The following is a 21233-nucleotide window of genomic DNA, read 5'->3' as shown; positions in this document are numbered from 1 at the left end:
GAGGATAAAAGCAGAAGTGGCAGGCCTATAAAAAACAACTGTCTGCCACAGATGAACAGTATCTGAAAATGGTTTCCTTGAAAAAGAAGGGAAAATCCAGCAAAGACCTGGCACAGGACCAAAGACATCTGGACCTTGACTTGATCCATCTACTGTTCACTGAAGCTTCAGTAGGTGCATGGTGATTTAACATGCATGCAGCAATATCTGGAAACTGCCTCATTGGCAACAGCTTCATTTGTCAATATCACAATGCCAGTGCATTAAAAACAGGGATAAAAACACACACGATGGAACACTATCAGTCATGGATTTACATCCTCTAGATTACTGAAGCAGTGTGGGATCATATTGAGAGAGAACAGAACAAAATGAAGCCAACATCCAAAGAAGAGCTTTGAATGTCCTTCAATGAGCCTGGGAACTATTCCTGAAGACTGCTTAAAGAAATAACAAGAAAACCTGCACAAGAGAGTTCAGGCTGTGTTGAAGAATAAAGGTAGTAATACCAATTAATGACTTTAGAGCCCATTAGAACTGTACAAACTCTGAGTTTTTGCTTTATTTGCAGTACAGTATGATGATTCAAGAAATCACTGAACCCTTTTCCCTTTGTCCTAGCAAAGTATACATAAATGAGAGGTGATTACACATTATGCGCTCTATGTATTTTGCACACAGAGCACTGTACTTTGCACAAAGGTGTATGTCCTGTGCCAACTGTGCAAAAGCACATACAGTACAGTTATCACAGTATATTATCATGTATTGTGATAGCAGCTTTTAAAAAAATAATTTAAAAAAATCAGCGTTACACACATCCTGAACAGTTTTTCAATTTTAACTCTCCAAGATCAATAGAAATCAAATAATATTAATGACAGTAATACAGTAGTCCATTTTGACAACGTAAGATGTAAATGCAATACAATATTTTTTGAAGAAAAAAAATACGCAATCGACCACTTCCGCTTGATTGACCGGGGTGTCATCAACACTTCCTCAAAAAGCTTTGATGCAACTTCTGAGGAGTGCGAGGTGTTGCAAGACATAACCGTCCTTGAGCTGGCGGCTTCGGGCCTTTGCAAACCAAACAGAGTGACGTCACACTGGGTGTACAACGCGATCCTAAATCAGTGCGTGGCAGACTGGGTCGGGCTGGGCCAGCAGCGAAGGAAGGTGGAAAAAGAAGAAAACTTCTGGGTCGAAAAGGAATGATGTGGGATTCCGCGGAGCTTCTGCGCTCCCTTTCATTGCGCTGCGCTTCCACTTCAGAGAGAAATAACTGAGCTGCTCGAGTTTCCACGGAGTGGGTTTTCGTTTGGAGTGCGTGGTGCCAAAGTTGTCGCCCAGCAAGCTTGAATGTCAACACTATGGATCAGTCCGTCGCAATTCAAGAAACTTTAGAAAGGGAAGAAAACTGCATCATGGTATCCTTCCCGACTCACACGCATTGGTTCTTGGTTGACCAGCGAATCAAACTATAGATTACATGCTTCCAAAAAACCGCGTTTGACTGGCGCAACAGCTTTTCTGTCTGCTGAGCTCGAAATGGGGCCTGTTGGGTTGTGCCACTTGGCTGTCATCTTTCTGACTAAAGAGTAGCTTTACTTAGGCTTCTATCCGGGCATTGCAGTTGAGTGCACATGGAGTTTATTGGTGCTTTTGTTTTTAGATTAAAAACTAGTCTAGTCAGCAGTTCCTTCAAATAGGTAACATGTACTCAATACTGTAGTGAGACACGTTGTCCACAAGGTGGCAGCTGTGTGCTTTGTCTTTGTTGTCAGTGCTGGTGATCCTATAACTTCACTGTCATTGTCTTAAAGTAAGATGTGCATAAAAATATGTTTTCAAAACAAGGTGCAGAGAGTAGTTACTGTTACTGTCATTCCTCTTTTAATAATATGGTAATAACATGAAGTGTTGCATAATACCATAAGGAGTTTGGGTAGAGATACTGAAGCCAAGTTAAGAAGAGGATTTGAGCTAGCAGCAGTATGGCTTCATGCCAAGGAAGTGCCCTGCAGACACGATTTTTGCTTTAAGAGTGCTGATAGAGAAGTACAGAGACGATCAGGAGGAGTTGTGCTGAGTCTTTGTGGGTCTAGAAAAATCATATGATACGGTACTAAGAGAGAAACTTTGGTGCTGTATGAGGAAGTCAGAAGTGGCAGAGAAGTATGTGAGGGTGATACAGGACATGTATGAGGACAGCAAGACAGAGGTGAGGTGTGCGGTAGGAGTAACAGATGGGTTCAAAGCGGGGGTAAGATTGCATCATGGATCGGCTCTCAGCCCCTTCTTGTTTGCAGTGGAAATAGACAAGTTAACAGTTACTGCAGACGTTGTGATCTGCAGTAAGAATAAGGAGCAGGTGGAGGTATGCTTTTGGGAAAAGAGGAATAAAAGTTAGTAGAAGTGAGACCAAATACATTTGTGAGAATGAGAGAGGGCCAGGTCTAAGATGCAAGGTGTGAGGGAGTGAGGTAGTTTAAATACATAGGATAAACCATCCAAAGTGACATATGGTTTTGAGACAGTGGCACTGATAAAAAAATTTAAAAAAAAGTCAGGAGACAGAGCTGAGAGCTGGAAAGATTTTTGTTGCGAACGACCAGGACAGGATTAGAAATGAGTATATCAGAGGCACAGCTCAGTTTGACTGGTTTGGAGCAAAAGGGGAAAGGGTCTTGAAGATGGCGCTGCGAGGCTCCCTCCAGGTGAAGACCACAAGATTCATGGATGTTGTGAAGGAGGACATGCAGAGGGTTGGTGTGACAAAACAGGATGCTAGGAATAAGATGATATGGAGGCAGATGATCTGCTGTGGCAACCCCTAAAGGAGAAGGAGGAGGAGAAGAACGTGAATTGTTGCATGTAAACGGGGAGAGGAAATTTGCTCTATAAATATGTTTATTAGCCTTATTTATATGCTGACATATAGATGTACTGGTTTATACTTTTGATATTACTCTGTGAAATTAAGAAATACTGTAAAAAGTGCAATAGTTACTTGTAAGGAATAGAAATCCAGTTTCACGTTCCCACTGTAGTAGACTTTGCTGAAAGGTATTTTTTTTTCTGGCAGATAAATATGATATTAAACATCAAGTGTAAACAACATCTTTCTCCTTAACTAAAACGTAATCATGCTGTCCAATGTGATGTCCTCTTTGATGACACTACAGAGAGCAGACTGCTGGGGCTCGTGGAGTCTGCAAACGAGCATGCGTAAGTTTTAGTGGCTTGGTGGGGAAAAAATATCTCTGACATGAGTTCTTTGCAGTTTGTTTGAATTCAGTCTAAAAAGTGTTTTCTAAGAAGAGTGGGTGGCAGCAGTACCACCCACTGCTTAACACTGTACACTACAGAGTTACACTAACCTGCCTGACAAAGGTACCACAGTCATGGGATATTTTTTAGTGTGCATGTGTTAGCTCTAGTTAGGCAGAGAACTAACTGAAATACAGACTTCATTAAACAAATCTTAAAATTACAATGTAATGTTTTTACAGAATCTTCATTTATACCCATCGAAGAATGGCAATTACTGCTGACGATGTATTGCTGGAGGCCATAATACCCATCTCTGTCGACTTTGCAGTTGTCACAGGTGAATAGTGTTTAAATATTTTTTAGCTCATCTCAAATAAATATTCCCTTATGCTATTTCAACAGTGTACCTAATCAAAAATAATGTGACAGTAATTTCTCTGAAACATATTTCTCATACTACAATCTTTTTAGTTTCCTCACCAGAGGAACTTGTGGTTGTGGGTGAGTGTGCTAGTTTCCATTACAGCCCAATTAGAAATAAGCTGCATAACTGGTGCACCACACGATAATGAACATCTTGTTTTCGCCCCCTGCATTCTTCTTCTGATTTTAGGCGCTGATACCAGAGTTAGAATAAGCTACAAAGATGAAGAATTAGACCTCAAACTTCCTTTTGGCTCCAACTCGCGTCTCTTCCTCAGCGAAGTCAACAAGGCGTGGAGTGGTAGGTTAGCCCCTATATGATGTGTTTACATGACATCCAGCAAGAAACAAGAATAACCTTTGAAAGCTGTCGGTTCACTGGAATCAAGTATTAATTCGCAGTAGCACCAGCATCTTATTTGTTTAAGACAGGTCATTTGAATCTTAAGTGAAGAAGAGTGTGAAAAAGCACAAATATTTTGCTGTAGTAACCTATGTGAAACAATACATATTGAGTTAATAACCTAGAGGTTATATTATTCTGGAAAACCACATAATATATCTATTTGGAAAAAGACTCCTGGTTATTGCTGTTTTGGTGGTGACACTTCCCTGTGCGAGAATTGCTAGCAGGCAGAGAGGGAAGGGTGGAGTTTGGACAGTATACGCTGTTCTTACTTAATCTTTGTGCACATAGCTTTTAGCAATGGGACATGAAAATTAGACATGACAACAGTTAACAGGATAAGTTACTTCCTTTTTATTAGTTAATTTGCACCACAATTTTACAGCCTGCTTTCTGTTCATCTGAAAGTATCAGGCCGTTAAAGGTCAAAGATGGTGTGCTTTGTTATGGATGTGCCGCTTTTCCCACCAGTTCACCGTTTTCATGGTGGAAGTCCCAAATGAACACAAGCAAAAACTGATGTGGGTTTTTTGCGGTATTCCCAGTAGAGCCCCAAAGGCTTTTAATTTGCTGTGGGACACCAGTGATGGTAAGAACAAATGGCATGCCGGCTGTTGTTAAAAAGAAAAATTCTCACGGTGAGCCCATAGAGGTGAATTTAACCATGGAGGTTGACTTACAGGGTAATTTACTTTGAAAACAAGACAAGGAATTTTAGGTGGTAGCTTTAAAATAAAGTTGCAAAATGCAACTTTTCTCATTCTTAACACTTTTCGTGTTGCCTTAAAGTGCACACCAGGCTCTTGTCGAATTTCTCATTAAGGCAAGAATCGTTTACAGTTCTTTTATCATTCTTTTCCTCCCTGCTTTTTTTCACAGATGTTTGCAGGACTCCCACACAGATACCCAAGTTTGACTGGATTACCAAGTACCAAAAAGACACTAGAGGACAGGAAGTTGTCAAACAAGCCCTCGCACCCATCGGCACAACTCTCACTAAACTCAACCAGCATGGAAAAACAGGTTTTTCACCTTATTTTAATTTGTATGTGCCGTCTGCCAACGTCTCCCTATGCAATAAAATGAACTGCACTAGAATTGGTCCACCAGCATCTGTGCAGTGGATGTTGGGACGTGTTCTCCATTTTGTCTCTTCGTGTGTGCAGTTTTTGCGTGTCAGTATTGCACCATAAATTACATCCAATTTTGCAAATGCCACTTCCTCTGAATTCAACTGACTCCATCTGAACGTGAGTTGAAAGGAGTCGAAAGGACATCTTGACGTGACAAAGCATGAAAACCACAGGAATAACCTGTATTTTTAATTTGTCCTTTTTTCATTCAATGCACCACAGTAAACTAGAGAGCGAGAGCTCACAGGGCCAACAGGCCTAACAGAAAATGTAGTGCAGTTATTGTTAACTGCTATTAACAATGAAAGAAAAAACATAACAAATTGAGAAGCCATGTGAGATATCTGAGTGTTTTTGTGCATTGCTTTTAAACAGAAAAGCTTCCCAACTTGTGTACGTTCCTCATGCTGTGTGATTTTAAGCAGATTTTAATCAATCATTATGCTTGTGCATTCTGTTTTACTGGCATGCTACTGCTGACAAGTATGCAAAACATGGAATGACCTTATACAAATCACACAGCATGTGATACCGTGTAAAACTCTGCGTGCAACATCTTTTGTCAGTCAAGTGCCACACAAACACACTTACCTCCATAACAAATAAACAAAAATCATTTTTAAATATGTATCTCTCGTTATATGTTTAATTTTCCTAATCTGATGCAATGTTGTTGAGTCTTCCGATTTCAATCTGCATAGTCGATTAGGTTTGTTTCGGTGTCTTATCTCTGCAGCGGTGGGAGTGTAAACTCCTCCCACTACTATAGCGTTTGGATTGAGACTGAGTGGACATTGGTCTTCTGCACAGAATGCGTGGGAGCAATAAATGGAGATGTCTATGGAGATGAGAGACTTTGGTATGGAAAAAAAAACTATTCCTGGTTTAATTTGTTGATTTTGAGGAGGTGAAAGAAACGCTGGGGTCCCTGCCATCCGGCCGGGATAAGCTTGCTTCCTAGTTAATGCTAGCGTGCAGTTCTAGTTCTTCTGTCAAGAAATGCTAACTTTAGCCTCATTAGCTTAAGTGCTTATCGATGAAACTGGGTAATTTCACATCCATGTAGCAATGTGTTCGATACATTGTTTTTTCGCCGTGAATCATAGAATCATAGGCGCTCGGTTAAAGAGAACAGCAGCTAGCACTAGCACAGACTTCAGCACCGCGATATCATCGTCATTGTGTGGTTTTAAAAGAAGTGGAACACCTGTTAGGAAAAATGTTGCAACAACACGTTTTAGTGACACATTGTTGTGTCGTTCACCGAGAGGCTCTTTTTTTTTTGTCTTGAATTTTGAGCCATTTGCACTTGTTGTCAGGGTATTTCCACGTTCACCCATTCACTCCCGACTTATCCTCTTAGCCGATTTAGCTTGTTAGCTTCAATCAGTTGCCTGTAAACTTTGTTCCCACCGGCTCTCTCTGTTATTATAGGTCTCCGTTTACTGTCTGCTTCGCCTTCAAAAAGAAAAGTCTGCATGTCATCCAATTAAAATATATGACGCTCCAACCGTTTATTAAGCAGATGTAAATTTACAGTTAAGTATTAAAAGAAAAAAATAATTCATATGAGCAATCTGACGTGTTTCTGCTTGTGAAGCAGTGTAATGATGAACTTTGGCCGGTTGTATTTTGTAGAGATATTCCTGCGTTAATACGGAAGAGAGCCCTCATAGAAGAGTTTGCCACTTATGCTACGTGTAGCTGCACACTTATAGAGGCATCCTGTGACAAATGGAGTGAGCAAGAGGTCATACAGCTGGATTTCCGCTGTATGGATAAAGATACTAAAGCCTGTGCAGGATGTACCATATAATGTTTTAAACGCATAGCCTCATACTGGTTGTACTGTTTTTAACTGTAAATTGTTTTTTTTTTTCATCTAACAGATAAGCAGCTGTACTTTAAGCGAGAGAGAGAAAAACTTGTATGTCTTTAATAACGTGCATGCAACAGTATAACACCACAAGGTTTTGCAGTCATTTCCTTGCTGATTTGAGAATGCAGAAATATGATAAGATCTCCAGTCAGTAGCATGTGTGCATTTAATGCCACGAGATTTGTTTCAAAAGTTGTCTGCACGGCAGCAGGTATTCAAAAGTGAAGTAGAATGGACATACACATCCACTGACTTTTATTTATTGATGCATTTTGTGTGACACTGGGTAAGTGCTGTTTGACAGCTGCGTGTGGGTTGTGTGTGCAATAAGAGCATCTTTTGTAGTGTTTTCAAGAGCAATTTCACAGTTTGCTGGAAGTTCTGTCAGTCAAAGGGATTTTCTTGTTGACTGAAACAACAGAGTTGCTGTTTTTTAATTAAAATGTCAGAGTGTTAGTGTCAGGATTTTTAAATAGGGCTTAAAATGGCTTGAACTCTTAGCACCTTTTTTTTATGTTGACCTTTTCTTGGGGTTTGGTGCACATATCACAACCTGTCTTATTGGTAATTAGAGTGACATTTCCTAAAACAACGATGCAGAAAAAGTGACATCAACTGCCTGCTGAGGTGAAAGTAACAGCAGACTTTGATGCTGCAGCTGTTCTGCCAAAAGACATGTCTAATAAAAAAGAAAATAATCTATAAAACCAGTTTTATTAGCACGTGTTTTTGCTTTACTTTATTAAAATTACTATCTTATTATTGTTTGTGTTTCACTGGTTTATGCCTTGTCTGCTTTGTTGTCTTACTTCTTTAACCTTGTGTTTTACATAAATATGATTTCCTTTTTCTTTTTTTTCATGTCTCAAATGCTGCACATAGAAAAGAGTTACACACATATTGTAAAAACAGTAAGAGACCAGTTGGTTTTAAGTTTGTCATTTTAAAACAAATTTTGAGAAAAGAAATTCACTGTTGTGTTGTTGTTTTTTTTATGTAGATTGTATCTACTCTTTTGGGTCATTGCTTTGTACTGTCTAATGTAGCTTATTATAACTTTGTAGAATTTAATTTCCTGCTCAGAGAACCTGGCTTTCCCTTTCACTGGAGCCAGCTGTCTTGCCTGCCAAGCTTCAGGGGACAGGGGCATGCTGTCTAATACTTCGCACTCAGCCATTAAATCCAGCTACTTGGAATGCAGAAACCGTATCCATCTGCAGGAGGAGGCCTCAGTCGATTGCCCCCAACAACTAAGCTCTGACTTGGCATTTTTATGACTTATATTTATTCACATTTAGCTTAATTTTATTCTTACATTTTGGTTGTTTAAAGGCTGAAATATGAGTTTATTAATATATTAATAAAATATCTTAACCGGCTAAATGAAAATAGTACTTTGTTTGTGGTTCACTGTGCAGGCAGTTATGATTGCATAGCTGTCCTGCAATCATGTAATTAACCATTCTGTTTTATCTTTTCCTAAACAGAGAAATCATCAGACAAAAAAGTAACTTCAGAAAAAGAGAAAGGTTCCAACGGTGGCACACAGAAGTCCAGAGCGTCTGCCAACCAAGATAGGTGAGGAGGCCTTGAGAATCTTTTCATAATTTTTCAAGGGTGGGGAAGTCTTGCATTATACCCACACTAATACAGTTATATTTTAATACAAAGACAAAGACGGTGTCTGTTTTCGGTCCTGCTTTGCTTTGAGTTAATGTCTATTCCCTGTGCTGGAGTTAAGTTTCAGGATGTTCCTGGAAAACTGTATGATATGGGCATATTACATTTTCTCCTCTCAACTTAGCTCATCCCATATTGACCACCTGGAAATAGAGATTGTTGTCTTTGTTGTGTTGAACTGCTGTACATTAAGACTGTAGCTCTCCAGTAAGTATGGCTTAATGCATTTAGGCTAAAGACTATGCTGACTGTTAATACACAGCTGGAGATGAGCATTTCTAGCATCTCCCTAATTGTTAAAACATTCCCCCCCACCACCACCCTCCACCGCAAAAAAAAAAAAAAAGAAAGAAAGAAAGAAAACAACCCTCTGTGACTCAGTTTTTCCATCTCAAATCACGCACGTTATTTCTTCTCTGGTGTGCAGCCTGGGCATCTCCACTCGAGAGGACCGGGATGACCTGGTGCGATCCTCCAGCCACACCCCATCAAACAAAGCTCACATACTAGCCATGCCGCAGTTTGGCCTGCGCGACAACCTTATCAAGTGTGAGCTGATGAAAAAAGAGGAACTGTACACTTTCTTGGAAAATCACAGGTATGTTGCTGTTTATTGTTTTTTGTGCCAGTGTGGCCCTGATTAAAAGTGTGTTTGGCTCATTGATAGAGGCACATAGATGTTGGTGATCTTAAAACTCCTGAATATTGCATAAGCATCATCAATATTTTAAAAAAAAAAAGGTAGCAAAAAATGCTTCCTTGATGATGATGGTAAGGCCTTGGTATTCTGGGTGGGGAAGTCTAATCTAAAGAGAAGTGATGTGATCTTTTCCTGTTTGTTCTTCTTGGTCTAAAGCAGTAAAAAAAAAGTCACTTTAAGCCGGACAACGTGTACATTATAGTAATTTGTTTTTAAGATCTACACTGTAAGCTTTAAAAGTTGGGGAAAAAAACCCACTCCCAAGTTTCCAACTTAGGTGAGTGCAGATATTTTTAAACTAGTTGTATTTCGATGTACTCTGGTGTTCAGTTTGAAAATCGAAAACAGGTTGTAAAATCTGTGGAAAAGATGGTTTATGCATGAAGACTCTGTGCCCGCAGTGTAACTGTTAACACAGTTTGGATGATAGAAGTGTTATGTAAAAAGCATGAGTCAACATCTGTGGGTTTGTCTTGCTGCGTGCTAAATTAAGCCGCACTGTCTCAGACGTTCTGAACACTCTGAAAATAGCTGTAACCATAATGGAAGGAATCTTGAATATGATAAACATGAGTGAGTTAGATCCAAAAGGGAAATATTTGTTTCCCATACATACATGTAAAAGGGTATGCTAAATATGTAATGTTGGACATATTTAAAAAGCCGTATATGATTAACAAGAAGTAAGCTAGTGTTGTGCCTTTAGTCAAAAACGGCCGACATTTAGTATCGTGCTTGCACACATGCATTTGTCTGCTTTTGTCTCGTTTTATACTGTATAGTTGGGACACGCTGGGGGGAAAAATCCATGCTGATATGAATATTATGAATAAAAGCTTTAGAAAAGCAGCAGTCCCAAGCTCCCTTTGTGTAAATATAGTTTCAGCTTTTCTCTGGTTAGCTGAGGCTCGGGCTGTGAAAGCAGAAAGTGTTTTAAGGTTCAGTGGCAGTCAGCACAAAATAAAAAGCCCCATGCTGCTCCTGTGAAAGAGCATTTGGAAAACAGCAGCCGCCTGAAGGTCAGAGACGCGGCACATTGAATGGAAGGAAGTTGCCTTTTTTTGAGCTGGACCTGTAGAATAAACCTCAGTGGGGATGTAAATGGCAAGGGCTCGACCCTCTCACGATTTCTCACGGCATGTTGCCTTCAGTATTCCGTTTAAATTGCAGTGAGGCTGCTCAGTGATCACAAGACATTTATGTGTTTGTCTTTGTACATTTTATGCAATAATATTGATTATTTAAATACAGGAAATGAGGATTTCTCTTTTGCATTTTTTTTTTTTATTCTTTCTGTTTCAACACTGTGTTTTGATTTCAGTACATTTTCTTTGTTTTCAATTTCGTTTTTCCCTACAGCTCTGCCCTCCACATTGGCTGATAGCTTAGCAAGTGATGGCCAAGAGTCAGAAAGTGGTGCAGCTCTATTTATGTTAATGGTTTTGTTTATGTGCATATTCTTTATAAAGTATTTACAGTTGTTTTTTTAAGATTTAAAAACTAGGTCATTGATTAGTTTGTGTTCTTTTTTTAAGATGGTGTTACTATCTGCTAACACCTTTGACGAAGACCGACTGATAAATCTGCAGTTACCAGCCTGTAGCTATAAAATAAAGCAAAACCATGACACTAAGTCCCCTTTTCCATGACTACATTAGTACTTACTCTGATTGACTCGCGACGTTTTTCAGGGTTTTCCATTAGGTCATAGTACCAAGTACTAAAATGGGACCTGCTCGGCCAGGGCTCCAAGCAATCCGAGCAGGTACTAAAATGGGACTTCGTCAGACTGCTTGCCACTGATTAGCTGATCAGTGTCATCATTTGATGAGTTATGAGAGCATCTCGTTCACAAACATTCAAACCGCCATTTAAAGAAGAAGAAAAAGAAAGAAATTGCTACAAAAACAACACGTTGGTTCCCGAGTCTGAGGAAAAGCCACAGACTGAGCAGCAGGTATATTCTTGCCGTTTGTGTCACATACCAATTACATCAAGGGACGCTCGGACGCGTTGTTGTAACAGCAGCCGAGCACATTAGGTTGGACTCCATTGTAATGGAAAACCAGTTGATTCGAGTCTAGTCTTGGCAAGTTGCGCCGAGTAGGTCCTAATGGAAAAGGAGCTTAATTGGAGATATCTGTACATGTTGTGATGAAAACAAACAAAGAAAGTTGTTTGTTGTTGTTGTTTTTTTGTTTTTTTTGACAATTTCTTTGTCCACATGATTGCAGTCTTCTTGCATCAATGATGCGGTCAAACAGAAACATACTATTATTTAGCCGCACTTATCTAGTTAACTGGCTAATATGGCATCGCAGCTCCACAGCTGCACCCACTAGTCATCTGTATATGTTGTGTTACAAATTGTTGTAACACACTATTTTAACAGTGTTGATTATTTCACAACCTCTAATGTCTGATACAAGTAGAAACTTGACACTACTTTCTGCCTGTTTGCCGTCATTCAGAAAGTTGCTGACCATTGGTTATCCAAGCTCATGACACCTGCCCACCCAGGATTTCCTTTGTGTCCAGACAGAAACTAAAGAAGTCAAAAGCAACCTAGAAAACTTGACAAAGGAGTTTGAGAGAAATCCTGATCAGTGACAAAAAGGTTGAGGATTGGTGGAGGATTACATGTAGGACTCTTCCAGTATTTGTTGGTTTACCTTTGAAAGCAATTGCTTTCGTTTCAGGTTTTTTTTCTCCTATTCATTTTAATAAATGTTACTTCTGCAAAAGTGCAGTTGTGCTCTTAAACATACAAAAAAAAGAATTAAAATATCTAGAAATGAGTCACTGCTACAATAAAGCAGCAGGGCATAAGCTTGATATAGACTGACATTATTGTTTCACCATTTAACCACTGAGGGGGGGAGGGGCAAAGGAGGAGCCCGTCAAAGCTATAATTTTATTCCTTTGTTTTGTGCTCACTTTTCATCATTCTTTTGTTTCAGCTTTTTTCTTGGCACATACAATGTGAACGGACAGACACCAAAGGAAAGCCTCCGTCCTTGGCTGAGTTGCACTCCCGAGCCCCCTGACATGTACTGCGTGGGGTAAGTCATATTCTCCTGCTGAACAATAGCTGTGCACTGCTCCGCTTAATCCTATTACAAAGACAGACATTTACTCCTCAAACCTCTGACAGATGCATGCAGCCGTTGAGCCAGTTTTAAGTGCTGAAGACGCCTGCCCACTGATTTTTGCACTGTGTATCCACTAATCCGGCCTGTTTCAGTTTACCGCTTTGGTGTTAAGGAGCCAAAAAGTTTAGTCAGTACCATAGCACTTGTGGATGAAGTGGAAATCAAACCCTTAAAGTTTCACCATTTGCCCTTTTTTTTGCAGTTTTCAGGAGCTTGACCTCAGTAAAGAGGCTTTCTTCTTCAATGACACCCCCAAGGAACAGGAGTGGACAAAAGCTGTGTCTGAGGCATTGCATCCAGATGCCAAGTATGCCTTAGTAAGGATTTTTTTTTTCTCCCTCACATCTTGCAGTTCATTGCTATTAGTTGATATTTGAGAAGACTTGCGAATGTCACGATTCACACCACTGATCTTCATTTTAGAGGGCATGTTTGGTTTTCTTCTACATGGGCAACAGTCACACTTTAAAATAGTTTCCTGAAACTGATACAATGCATGCGTTACAGTTTCAAGAACTTCTAGCACCACCTTTCTGTGGTAATAATAATTATCATACAATCTTATTACATCGATTATTACTCAGTTTATTTCTAATAGGAGTTATTATATCCCTGTTGCTTTCATAAGCTTAGTCAGTTAGGTTACTTTTTTGATCTGCCTCTTTTTCTTGTCTTTTGTCTTCACTTTTGTGTTCTTCCTCATTCTTAGAGTACCGACCAGCACATTAGCTTCCTCTTTTTATAGCTCTGGTTGTTGTTTTTTTGTTTTTTTTATTCAAATCGCCTTAAACGCCACATGATATATGCCAGGTCACCATCCTGTCAGTTTGTTGGATTTTTTTTTTCTGCATCCACTGCGAGTTCTCTGACTAAAGCACACTTGGCTGCTCTGTTTCTGACACTTTAACTCTTACATAAGTTAAAGCTATTATGAAGTACTTAGCGCTCCTCATACACAACTGTGTCTTATTCTGAGATGTGATTCTCCGCTTCCGTTTTACTGTTCCTAGTAGTTGACGCTGACAAAGTGCTGATATAAGCAACAGAAACTGCACTAAAGCATCTCTGATCATGTCTTGTGGCTACACAATCTCTTGAGTTCCAGTGCAACATCAAAACTGTTTTCATTTAACCGCAAGAAATCATTTGTATACTGTTGGTCTGTTTCTGCAGGTGAAGTTGGCGCGCCTGGTGGGCATTATGTTGATCTTCTTTGTGAAGAAGGAGCATGCAGAATTCATCTCAGACGTGGAGGCTGAGACTGTAGGCACTGGCATCATGGGGAGGATGGTAAGGACAGTATTTCAAACTCTCTTTGTGCACAAGTCATCATATAGGTTTCTGGTATTGTGCAAAGTCATTAAGTTGATGTCTGTGGTGTCTGACCACGGGATTTGGTTGCGTGACGGTTAACACTGTTGCCTCAGAGTAAGAAGTTGCTTTGTTCAAATCCAGCATCTGGCCAAGACCTTTCTGTGTGGTGTATGCATGTGCTCCCCATGCATGTGTGGGTTCTCTCCAGGGTACTCACACAGTCAAAAGCAATGCATTTAGTCAGGGTTAGGTTAATTGATGATTCCATATTGCCTATGGGTTTATAATCAGGGGTGCACATAAGTGGTCCGTAGGTGCGCATTCGCTGTCAAAATAAAAGACGCACACCAGATAAGAAGTTGCAACGCGCGTTTGCGTACATATAAAAGGCACTGTTTTTGTCCGCTAGAGTGGCATTTTCAGGGCATATTCTGCACCACATCTCTGTGTGTTCATCATTTGTTTGAAGCCAGCTCACCACCTGCAACCACTTTTCCGAGAATACGCGCTTCTTTTGAGGTTCGGACTCCTTCTGACATTTCTTTGGAGGTGGAGGAACACCAAAGTAATTGCTGAAAGGAGCTTGCTTCTTCGACATCTTTAAGAGTTCTAAACAAATGTCCTCCTCCAGAAAATCTTATGTACGCAAATGCAAGTTGCAACTTATTATCTGGCCACTGACCACTTATGTGCACCCCTGTTTATAATGGACCTGTCCAGGGTGTACCCCACCTCTTACCTCATGGTAGCAGTAATAGGCTCCAGCCCCACCATGACCCTGAATCTGAGAAATGATTGGATGGAATTGGAAATAATTTTTTAGAAATAAACCATACAGAGTCAGGAGCTTTAGGTCAGGGGTTCTCAACATTTTGTGGGCTAAGGACCTGGCACAGGGAAAACATTCTTTAAGGATCCCAAAAAATCCTATATTTTGTTGGGTTGAGCTTACTGTCAGGTGACCATGTAGGCTTATCAGCCAAGGTATGCAAGCAGCAGGAAAAATTAATTTTACCCTAATATTATTGAGGGATTTCCCCCACCCAGATCAGTTGACATATTCCACAATTATATTAGCATTTATATTCAGCTAGAAATGATGTAGGAACTAGTACAGGCTGGTTTTACTGCATAAATTGGCAAATATTCTGCAGTGCTTGGGTGTGGGTCCTTGTACACATTCTGCCTTTCTGTTTTAGATTATGTCAATAGCATTGTTTTAGTTCCACATTGAAATGATTTTCCTCATATACATATAAACAGGAAGTGTTGAGTATTAGCATTTACATGAAAATTGAAATGATGAAAGAAAACAAAAATTGGGCTTATGCTATGATGTCTGTCAACTGCCATACAATTTTTATTTTTATTTTTTTATAACTGCCTCATGTATTGCCATTTACCAAGATGGCAATGCATGAGGCAGTTTTTAAGCACAAACAATCTCCTGTGATGATGAAAAGGCATCTCTACTTCCTGTGAACTATTCACTTCAGTGCTTATTCATCCATGAAGCTCTTCCTACAGTAGCTTCAACTTTATTTCTCATACACTGGTGCAGGAAAGGTTATTCTTAACTCATGCGACCATGCTTACTTAGCAGTCCCTGCAGAGTAGAGCAGATGGCTGGCTAGGGACCAGTGGGAGGGGGGTAGAGCTATGTAAGGTCACTCCATCCTTTCCTGCAGTAATGGGACACTAGTTTATGAATTGCAGCAAGAAATATCCAAAACATGCCAAGCATGAAATTGTTTGCATAATATTGACTTATTGTTTAGCAGATGAGTAAAATCATAGTAAATAAAAACATTTAGTTATTTTATTTTAGTGTTTGCGGAGGCGTTTCAGTGTTTTCTGTCCATTCTAATCAATTACTGATTCACAGGGAAACAAGGGAGCTGTGGCAATCCGTTTTCGCTTCCACAACTCTGATATCTGCGTGGTCAATTCCCACCTTGCTGCTCATGTTGAGGAATATGAGAGACGTAATCAGGACTATAAGGATATTTGCAGTCGTCTTCAGTTTCGCCAACCTGACCTCACCCAGGCGCCACTCACTATCATGAAGCACGAGTAAGTAGCTGTCATTTTAAAATTTACATTGTGAATCAAATAAATAAATACAAGTTTCTCGTATTTATGACTATTTCATTAGAATTTGTGTTCTGTTTCTGAATTAGTGTTATTTTATGGATCGGGGACCTCAACTACAGAATTAGTGAGCTTGACGTTGACAACGTGAAGGGTCTCATCAGCAAGAAGGACTTTGAAACTCTGCACAGTTTCGATCAGGTAATATTAATTATGGTTTCCTGATGTGTTTTGTATTCAAACGTGTTTGTGAGCAGTGATATTTACCTATTGCGTGTGGTCATCAGCTCAAGAGGCAGATCGACGAGGAGGCTGTGTTTGTGGGATTTGAGGAGGGGGAGATTGATTTCCAGCCCACCTACAAATATGACACTGGCTCTGACAGTTGGGATACAAGGTAATCTTCTCACATGGAGGCATTGTAAGTCATTCCATGTCAGTGTTCGTAGCAAAAGGTAAACTGATAACAGAAAGAAGTAGCAGACATACTATCATTGTAGTTCGAACACTATAGCTGCTTGTGTTATCATCACATTTTTTGTGACACACCAGTGATTCAGATCAGCCCACATTTCTTTTCCTTCTCTGTTGAGACATTTCTGTCTCATCAATTGTTAAATGGTTGGAGCTTCCTGCTCTGCAAACAATTATCCCTCTATTCAGAGCTGCTTAACTCTGGTTTTTGTCTATAGTATTTACTGAAGGATAGCCTCAAGAGAATACCATAGTAGCATTATAATAGAAATGTCAGGCTTGAGGTTGATGACTGCAGCATTGCAAAGACAATGCAGAGTGATTTTTGACCGTTAAGACTGTTTAGAAAGCTCTGCTGTGTTTAAAGTTTTTTTCCATTTTGTTTTTTGATAAAATGTTTGTTGAATACACTCACAGCTACTTTATTAGGTACACATTAGTAGTGTCATCCATTAATTGTTTCAACAAGGTGATGGAAAAATTCCTCACAGATTTTTATGCATTGACATGATAGCTTCACATAACTGCTGCAGATTTGTAGGCTGCAAATCAGTGATGCAAATTAGTTCCACCACATCGCAAGGGTGCTTTATTGGATTGAGATCTGGTGACTGTAGAGGCCATTTGAATGCAGTGACATGCTGTTATTCCTTGTTACACACACTATTCTGCTGGAAGCAGCCATAGGAGGATAGGTAGACTGTGGTCATAAAGGGATGGACAGTGTTAGTAATTATACTCAGGTAGGTTGTGAGGTTTAAACTATGCTCCCAATTCTGGAATATTCCAAATAAACCTTCTGGCACCAGTGACCATGCTGTTCTGACCTTTTTTCTCCCATACTCTGATGCTTGTTATAAGCTTGTAAATGCCTAAATGTGTTGAGCTGCTGTCACATAATTGGCTAAATGGATATTTTCATTAACAAGCAGTTGAATATGTATACCTAATAAAGTGGCCAGCGAGTGTGTGTACAAGAGCTACATTGCCTAAGAATTGACTTGAGCAATGTAAGGAAAAAAACTACATCTCATTTGCATCAGTGTCCTTTATAAATTGGTTTAGCCATCCGATGTGGCCCTGAACTGTGAGCTTTGTTGTGTAATATTCAGTACTCTTGCAACACCTCACAAGAGAATCTCCCTGCAGGGATTGTGTCATTAATTCTGATAATGGATAAATGGAGTCAGAGATAATTCCTGCCTTCATTGTTTTATTGCTTTGTAATAAAATAGACACTTGGGAACTAATGTTTGCCATTTATTTTGAACTTAGTGAAAAATGTCGTGTCCCTGCGTGGTGCGATCGTATCCTGTGGAAAGGAAAGAACATAAAGCAACAGCATTACCAGAGTCACATGACTCTGAAGACCAGTGACCACAAACCTGTCAGCTCCCTGCTCATCATTGAGGTAAATGATTTAGCTGAAGAGCTTTTTTTTATTTATTTATTTATTCTGTGGCTTTTTTTAAGTACACATTATTTCTTTGCTTTTACTTAATCCTGTTTTTCTTCATCCTGCAGATCAAGAGGATAAATAGTGAGGATTATAAGAAGACCTTTGAAGAAATTGTTCGTGATATTGACAAAATGGAGAATGAATGCATTCCATCTGTAACCTTGTCCAAGCGAGAGGTAAAGCTTCACCTTACGATTCTCCCTGGCATTAAATTAAAATACATAATAATAAAAAAAATAATGAAAGAGTGAAAGAGTGCATTATGCAGACATTCAAAGGATACAATAGCTTCACATGATCTGAAGGAAAAAACTTTTTTTTTTATCTTTGCTCATAAATCTGCTTCCCCCCCCCCCCCCCCCCTTTTTTTCTGTTTTTTTTTTCTCAGTTCCACTTCAAGGACGTGAAGTTCATGCAGCACCAGGCAGAGACGTTGAGCCTCTTGAATGACGGGCAGGTCCCATGTCAGTTTGAGTTTATTCCAAAGCCGAATGAGTTCACATACAGCAAGCCCTGGCTCACAGCCAACCCCCCCAAAGGCTTTATTGCTCAGGGTGAGTAACACGTCATCGTTGTGTAAAAACCAACAAATTTAATTTTAATAAAACATTAATCCATTAGCCTGGTCATATAGAAAGAGACTGACTTGGATTTAAGTGGCAGACTCCTTTGAACTGACAGATTATGCTTATTATAGTGTCTTTGAAATCCTCAAAGAGTACTACGTCATAATTGCTTGTTATGACCACAGTATAACATAACAACTGACTGGAGCAGCCTTCTCTTTAATTTGCGCTTCTCTCTAAATATCTAGGTGGTTCTGTGGATATTGACCTTGAGGTTTTCGTAAATCGCACAACAGCACCTGAGCTTAACTCTGGCAAGCAGGAGATTGAAGACATCCTGGTGCTCCATCTAGAGCGGGGCAAGGACTATTTTATCTCTGTGACAGGAAACTACCTGCCAAGCTGTTATGGCACTTCTATCCATGCACTATGTCAGCTGAGGGAGCCCATTCAAGACATTCCACAAGAGACCCTCCTTCAACTGGTTAGTGCTCACTTGAAATACCTCTATTGTATTCATTGTTGCCTCAGGGGCTTCATTATAGTAGTTTTGAGGATTGGAGACTAATTAAGCTGTAACTAAACTGCCTTTCATTCTGTTTTTTCCTTCCCAATATCAGGCAGAGTTGCCTATAAAGGAGAATGCAGCAAACACTGAAAAGCCTCTTGACATTCCTAAAGAACTTTGGATGATGGTGGATCACTTATTCCGCAATGCAGTCAAACAGGTCAGAAAATTGATGGTGATGTAACAGTGTTGTAATAAAATCAAACAATACTATGCTCCTACTTTGTTTTATAGTGTCCACTTCATGTGAATTGCACTACACTTGGCTTCCTGCCAGCTTTTTGTGATTAAGGATAAATAGACTGAATGAAGATCCTTGCAATGAATTTATTCTGCTGCATTAGCCACTGCGCTTCAAATAATTTCTTTAGCTGAAGGGAATCTGTGGTGTATAATGAGAGAACGAGTCTGAATGTATTGTCCTCTATTTGCAGGAAGACATATTTCAGCAACCTGGACTCCGGATTGAATTTGCTGAAATAAGGGATTGCCTTGACACGGGGATGCCAGAGTCCCTCCGTATCCTTTCAAAACTATAATAAAATTAGCAGAAAAATATTGTTTGTCCTTGTAGAATATTTGAAGAAGTCACAGAGCACAGTCAGTACATATGTTTTATTTTATCTTAAGAGCATTAAATCTATATTGGATGGGTTTTAGCAGCCCTGTAATAATCAACATTCAGGATTTAAATGCAAATAAATTGGCTCTGAAAGTTGGGACCTTAGATGACCATAGCTTATTACAGAAAGTAATAAGCTTGATTTTTCGAATACTCTGTATTGCTGTTTAATCCATGTAATTGCAAACGTGTTGTTTTGAATGTTGCTTAGAATGTAATACTGTTTGTTTTGGGAGGGGGGGGTTAAGTATAATTTATGTTGTACTTTTATGTGATATGTAATTTTTTTTTCTTAAAATTTGCTACCTTGACCCTGCTACTCTTGACCTGCAGCGGGTAGTAATCACTCAGTAGCAGAGGCCTTGCTTCTGTTCCTAGATGCCCTCCCAGAGCCTGTGGTTCCCTACTCATTTTACCAACGCTGCCTTGAATGCTGCACCAGTGCCAGCCAGTGTGAGCAAGTAAGGAAAAAAAAAAGAACAGAGTTAGTCACCCATTTCTACTAATCCTACATTAAATTGTAAAAGTTAAAAGTATTGTATTTTTTGTCTAGGTTATTTCCATGCTACCTCAGTGCCATAAAAACGTGTTCAACTATTTAGCTGCCTTTCTCCGTGAGCTTTTGAAGAATTCAGCTATCAATCGATTAGATGTCAGCATCCTGGGTAAGAACATGAAGCAAGCAGTTCCTTTGATTTATAAATGTGTTATTACTACTTTGTGCTTTAGGCAACATTTTACTTTGTGACTTTTTTATTGCTCAGTGTAAAGCTGGGGACTTGTGTAAAGATGTCCTTTGTGCTAATCTGTTCCACCAAATAAAGGTTGATTGTGAACTAAAGTATAGCAGGAAAATGAACTTCAGTTAAAAGAAATGTATCTATTTAAAACATTTTGTCATTTGCTGTGTTACATTCCTTGAAATGTCAAAATTATTACAGACACTATGTTTTTATGAATGATTTTTCTATACTGTGTAATATGAACAATATATTTTCTTTATGTGTAGCCACCATTTTTGCCTCCTTGCTTCTGAAGTCACCTGCAAAGCAGGATCTTGCTGAGAAGAGGAAGACTCAGGAGTTCTTTCAGCACTTCCTGACCCAAAGCTCCTCCTAGATGGAGGGCTTGTCCCCCTTGCTGAAGCTGAACACTAAAAACTGTAAACGTCCAGTATTTGAAATAACTGTAATGATTTGATATCCTCTTTGTATAACTATGTAGAGTTATTACTGTCAGTGATGTTTCTTATTTCTAATCACTTTATTTCAAAACCAAGTTTGTGATCAGTTGATGCAGAATTTATTGTATATCATTGAGCATATGTAGAAGCCTAACAAATTTTAATGTATGTATATTTTATTTAAAAAGAACAATTTGTATTTTCATGTCTCTGATCTAAAAAGTGTATTGTTTTTATATATAAAATGTCTGCAAACACGTTGTGTGTTGGTAGTAATTTTTTTCTAATGAAAATTGTATTATTTGCT

The 21233-nt window shown here is 39.3% G+C and overlaps 1 protein-coding gene across 3 annotated transcripts; it reads left to right on the top strand.

Moving 5' to 3' along the window:
- Positions 1-1033: 1033 nt before the first annotated feature.
- On the top strand, positions 1034-21190 carry inpp5b (inositol polyphosphate-5-phosphatase B). Of its 3 annotated transcripts, none has more exons than XM_080895478.1 (23): positions 1034-1431; positions 3153-3231; positions 3516-3613; positions 3748-3777; positions 3890-4000; positions 4985-5128; positions 8605-8695; positions 9225-9395; positions 12458-12559; positions 12852-12966; positions 13823-13939; positions 15849-16036; positions 16144-16255; positions 16342-16451; positions 17804-17939; positions 18053-18163; positions 18376-18541; positions 18802-19037; positions 19174-19281; positions 19556-19640; positions 20077-20204; positions 20297-20408; positions 20753-21190. In XM_080895478.1, exons 1-23 carry the CDS (start codon positions 1374-1376, stop codon positions 20860-20862), a joined length of 2718 nt encoding a protein of 905 aa, XP_080751604.1. In that variant the 5' UTR covers positions 1034-1373; the 3' UTR covers positions 20863-21190. The 3 variants fall into 3 exon arrangements, with proteins under 3 accessions (XP_080751604.1, XP_080751605.1, XP_080751606.1); XM_080895479.1 differs by having other exon boundaries at positions 1416-1430; positions 3189-3231; XM_080895480.1 differs by lacking the exons at positions 1034-1431; positions 3153-3231; positions 3516-3613; ... (1 more) ...; positions 3890-4000; positions 4985-5128 and adding an exon at positions 5164-6097.
- Positions 21191-21233: the final 43 nt, after the last annotated feature.

This window comes from Rhamphochromis sp. 'chilingali' (genome assembly GCF_963969265.1).
Source record: "Rhamphochromis sp. 'chilingali' genome assembly, chromosome: 11".
Lineage (NCBI taxonomy): Eukaryota > Metazoa > Chordata > Actinopteri > Cichliformes > Cichlidae > Rhamphochromis > Rhamphochromis sp. 'chilingali'.
This window is presented reverse-complemented; position numbering and strand designations above follow the sequence as displayed.

Excerpts from the sequence above, each read along its gene's own strand:
- inpp5b (XM_080895478.1), top strand. The coding sequence starts at position 1,374 with ATGGATCAGTCCGTCGCAATTCAAGAAACTTTAGAAAGGGAAGAAAAC. Across the intron at positions 9,396-12,457 it reads ACTTTCTTGGAAAATCACAG|CTTTTTTCTTGGCACATACA; the intron begins GTATGTTGCTGT and ends CTTTTGTTTCAG. Across the intron at positions 12,560-12,851 it reads CCTGACATGTACTGCGTGGG|TTTTCAGGAGCTTGACCTCA; the intron begins GTAAGTCATATT and ends TTTTTTTTGCAG.